Source organism: Geospiza fortis, unplaced genomic scaffold, assembly GCF_000277835.1.
Source record: "Geospiza fortis unplaced genomic scaffold, GeoFor_1.0 scaffold1278, whole genome shotgun sequence".
Classification (NCBI taxonomy): Eukaryota; Metazoa; Chordata; class Aves; order Passeriformes; family Thraupidae; genus Geospiza; species Geospiza fortis.
In genome coordinates, this window is record NW_005054536.1 from 688,458 (window position 1) to 690,995 (window position 2,538).

The 2,538-nt window shown below is 67.1% G+C and overlaps 2 protein-coding genes across 2 annotated transcripts in view; one reads left to right on the plus strand and one right to left on the minus strand.

The window, feature by feature from the left end:
* The window catches only part of PARM1 (prostate androgen-regulated mucin-like protein 1), an 11,907-nt gene extending 11,682 nt beyond the window's left edge, over positions 1–225 (minus strand). Inside the window, exon 1 of the mRNA XM_014310473.2 lies at positions 81–225. Within this exon, the coding sequence (XP_014165948.2) occupies positions 81–225 (145 nt within the window). The remainder of the gene's footprint in view (positions 1–80) is intronic.
* Positions 226–1,700: 1,475 nt separating this feature from the next.
* Positions 1,701–2,538, plus strand: part of BTC (betacellulin) — a 1,951-nt gene continuing 1,113 nt past the window's right edge. Inside the window, exons 1-2 of the mRNA XM_014310462.1 lie at positions 1,701–1,760; positions 1,955–2,031. Coding sequence (XP_014165937.1) covers positions 1,701–1,760; positions 1,955–2,031 — 137 coding nt within the window. The remainder of the gene's footprint in view (positions 1,761–1,954; positions 2,032–2,538) is intronic.

Consider the following 2,538-nt stretch of genomic DNA (forward strand, 5'->3'; position numbering starts at 1 on the left):
TGGCAGGGAGCTGTTCCTCCCCGTCCCGGCCCGGTGCTTCCCGCCCCTGCACGGCGCTCCGCGTCCCTGCACGGTGTCACCTCCGCTGTTCCAGCCCGGTGTCACCCCCTGTCCCTTCACTGTCCCTCTCCGGGGCCGCTGCTTCCCGCTCCCAGACTGACGATCCTGCACCTGCCTCCCGGCGCCATCCCGGTGCTCCCCCCGCCTGTCCTGGTGCTCCGCCATCCCATCCTGCTGCTCCCCGGGTCCCTTTCTGCTGCACCCTTGTGTTCCCCTCTCTTACACCCCATCCTGGTGCTGGCCCTATCCCATCCCAGTGGCTCCCTGTGCCCCCCTGGACAATCCCATCCATGCCAGCCCTTCCTCTATGCCCAGCCCTGTCCCTGGCCAACCCCTGTGCCCCCAGGTCCCATCCTGGATCTCCCCACCGTTCTAATCCAGTGCCCCCCTGCTGCCTCTGAATCCCTTGGGGCCAGCGTGGGGGCCAGGATGTCCCGGCTGGATCCTGGAGCAGGACCGGGATGCTTTTGCTACCTGTTGAAGGGACACTGCAGATGGGTGCCCGAGTGCCCGCGGCCACCCTTGGCAGCGCTGGGAATGTGGGATGCCGGGGCAGGGGGCAGTACCTAAAGCGTGTTGCATTAAATTCCCGTGTTAGTTCCTAAGTTTTTGGGAAGCAGGCAGCTGCAGACAGGTGTGTGCTGATTGCTGCCAGGAAATAACCACAGCCAGGCTGGGGAGCTGAGACCCTCCCTGGCAGGGAATCCTCCCCGGCACTGGGATTTCGGGGGAGCTTTTCTCTCCACAGGGAGCAGCTTGGGTTTGGCCCTTTGGCAGGGCTGGTGACAGCACTTGGCCGAACCTGCCAAACCTGTGCTGGCAGGAGGAAACCGAGGGTAGCCGACCTGGTTTGGGGCCGGTGTGTCCCCTCAGAGCACGGCCACGTCCTGGCTGGCTGCTTCCCTACGCTCTGGGCTTTCCCGGGAGAGCGTGGGGATGGCAACAGCAAAAAAATCCAGTGTTTGGGATGCTTCCCTGGCTTATCTCTGCCTGCTCAGGAGAGGGTGCAGCCCAAGATAGCGCAGCCAGCGCATCAGGGAGCTGAGGGTGCTGGCACCTGCAGCCTCCGGGTGCCGCGGTGCGGCCGTGGGTGGGCACAGCCCCCTCCCCCGGGGCTGGCACTGCCACCAGGGCAGCCCTGCCGAGGGGCTGCCAGCCCGGAGGGTGCCAGAACTCCGCATCTGGATGCAATAAGGGTGGGGAGCTCGGCTTGGTGGGGATCTTTCCATGTCGAGCTGGGAACTCGGTCACCGCGAGTGAAGTCAGCCTCCCTCCCTGCCTGTCCCGGCTGTGCCCACGCCGCCCACAGCTGCATCCCGGGCTGCAGCCGCCCCATGGCTCATCCCTGGCTCTGGGCTGCAGCTCCCACCCTCTGGGTGGGGCGGTGGGCTCCCTTTCCCCCCGCCGGCTCTCTCGGGGCGCTGGCGCCGGCAGCGCGGTGCTGGCTATATATAGCCAGGAGGGACGTGTGCGCCGGGAATGTCCCCGCTGCGGGACGGGGGGGACCCGGAGGATCGGAGCAGCTCCCACCGCTGTTTCCAAGGTGCCGGATGAGGAAACGGAGCGGGAGATTAGGCTGCCAGGATTTGGCTGTGCAAACTCTGCGCTCCCTGGGAAGCCTCCAAGTGCCCCCACGCGGGATGGCACAGCCCCGCCTCGGGAGCCGCCTCTGCGGGAGCCACCCGGGCCCTGCCCGTCAGGCAGGACCTGTCCCCGCTCCCTGGGCGCCGCCTCGGCCGGTGAATCCCCGGGGAGGGCCGGGCGGGAGCGGGGCCGTGCTGAGTCAGGCTGGTATGCCAGCGATCCGGTTACCGCCGCTCTGACGCGCCCGGCTCACCCCCGGGGCCACGGGGAGAGTGGGGTGGCCCCTTTCCCCCCCTTTCCCCTTGCCCAGGCTGTGCGGGGCTCCGGGCAGACCTCGGAGCACCTCGCGGTGCCTAAAGGGGCACCAAGGGAGCTGCAGAAGGACTTGTGACAAGGGCACGGAACGACAGGACAAAGGGGAAGGGCTCCGCACTGACAAAGGGCAGGTTTAGATTAGATACTGGGAAGGAATTCTTCCCTGGGAGGGTGGGGAGTCCTGGCACAGGTTGCCCAGGGAAGCTGTGGCTGCTCCATCCCTGGAAGTGTCCAAAAGCAGGTTGGACAGGGCTTGGAGCAACCTGGGCTAGTGGAAGGTGTCCCTGCCCGTGGCAGCAGGGTTGCATGAACTTTACAGCCCCTTCCGGCCCAAATCCATCAGAGATTCCATGAGTCCGGATCTCCCTGGGGATCCCTCCCTGCATCCTCCCCGGGCAGAGCAGCAGCTGGCCGGGCTGTGTGGTCCAAAACCCACCGGGCTGGCTCGCAGAGCTCCGTGCCCGGCGTTGCTGGGTGGAGGCAGCGGGCGGGGAGCGGCTCTCCCTTCTCCCGGCCCTGGGGAAAAGCTGATGCCGCCAGCGCAGGGGGGCCGCGGGCCCAGCTGCAGAGCCCGCCGGC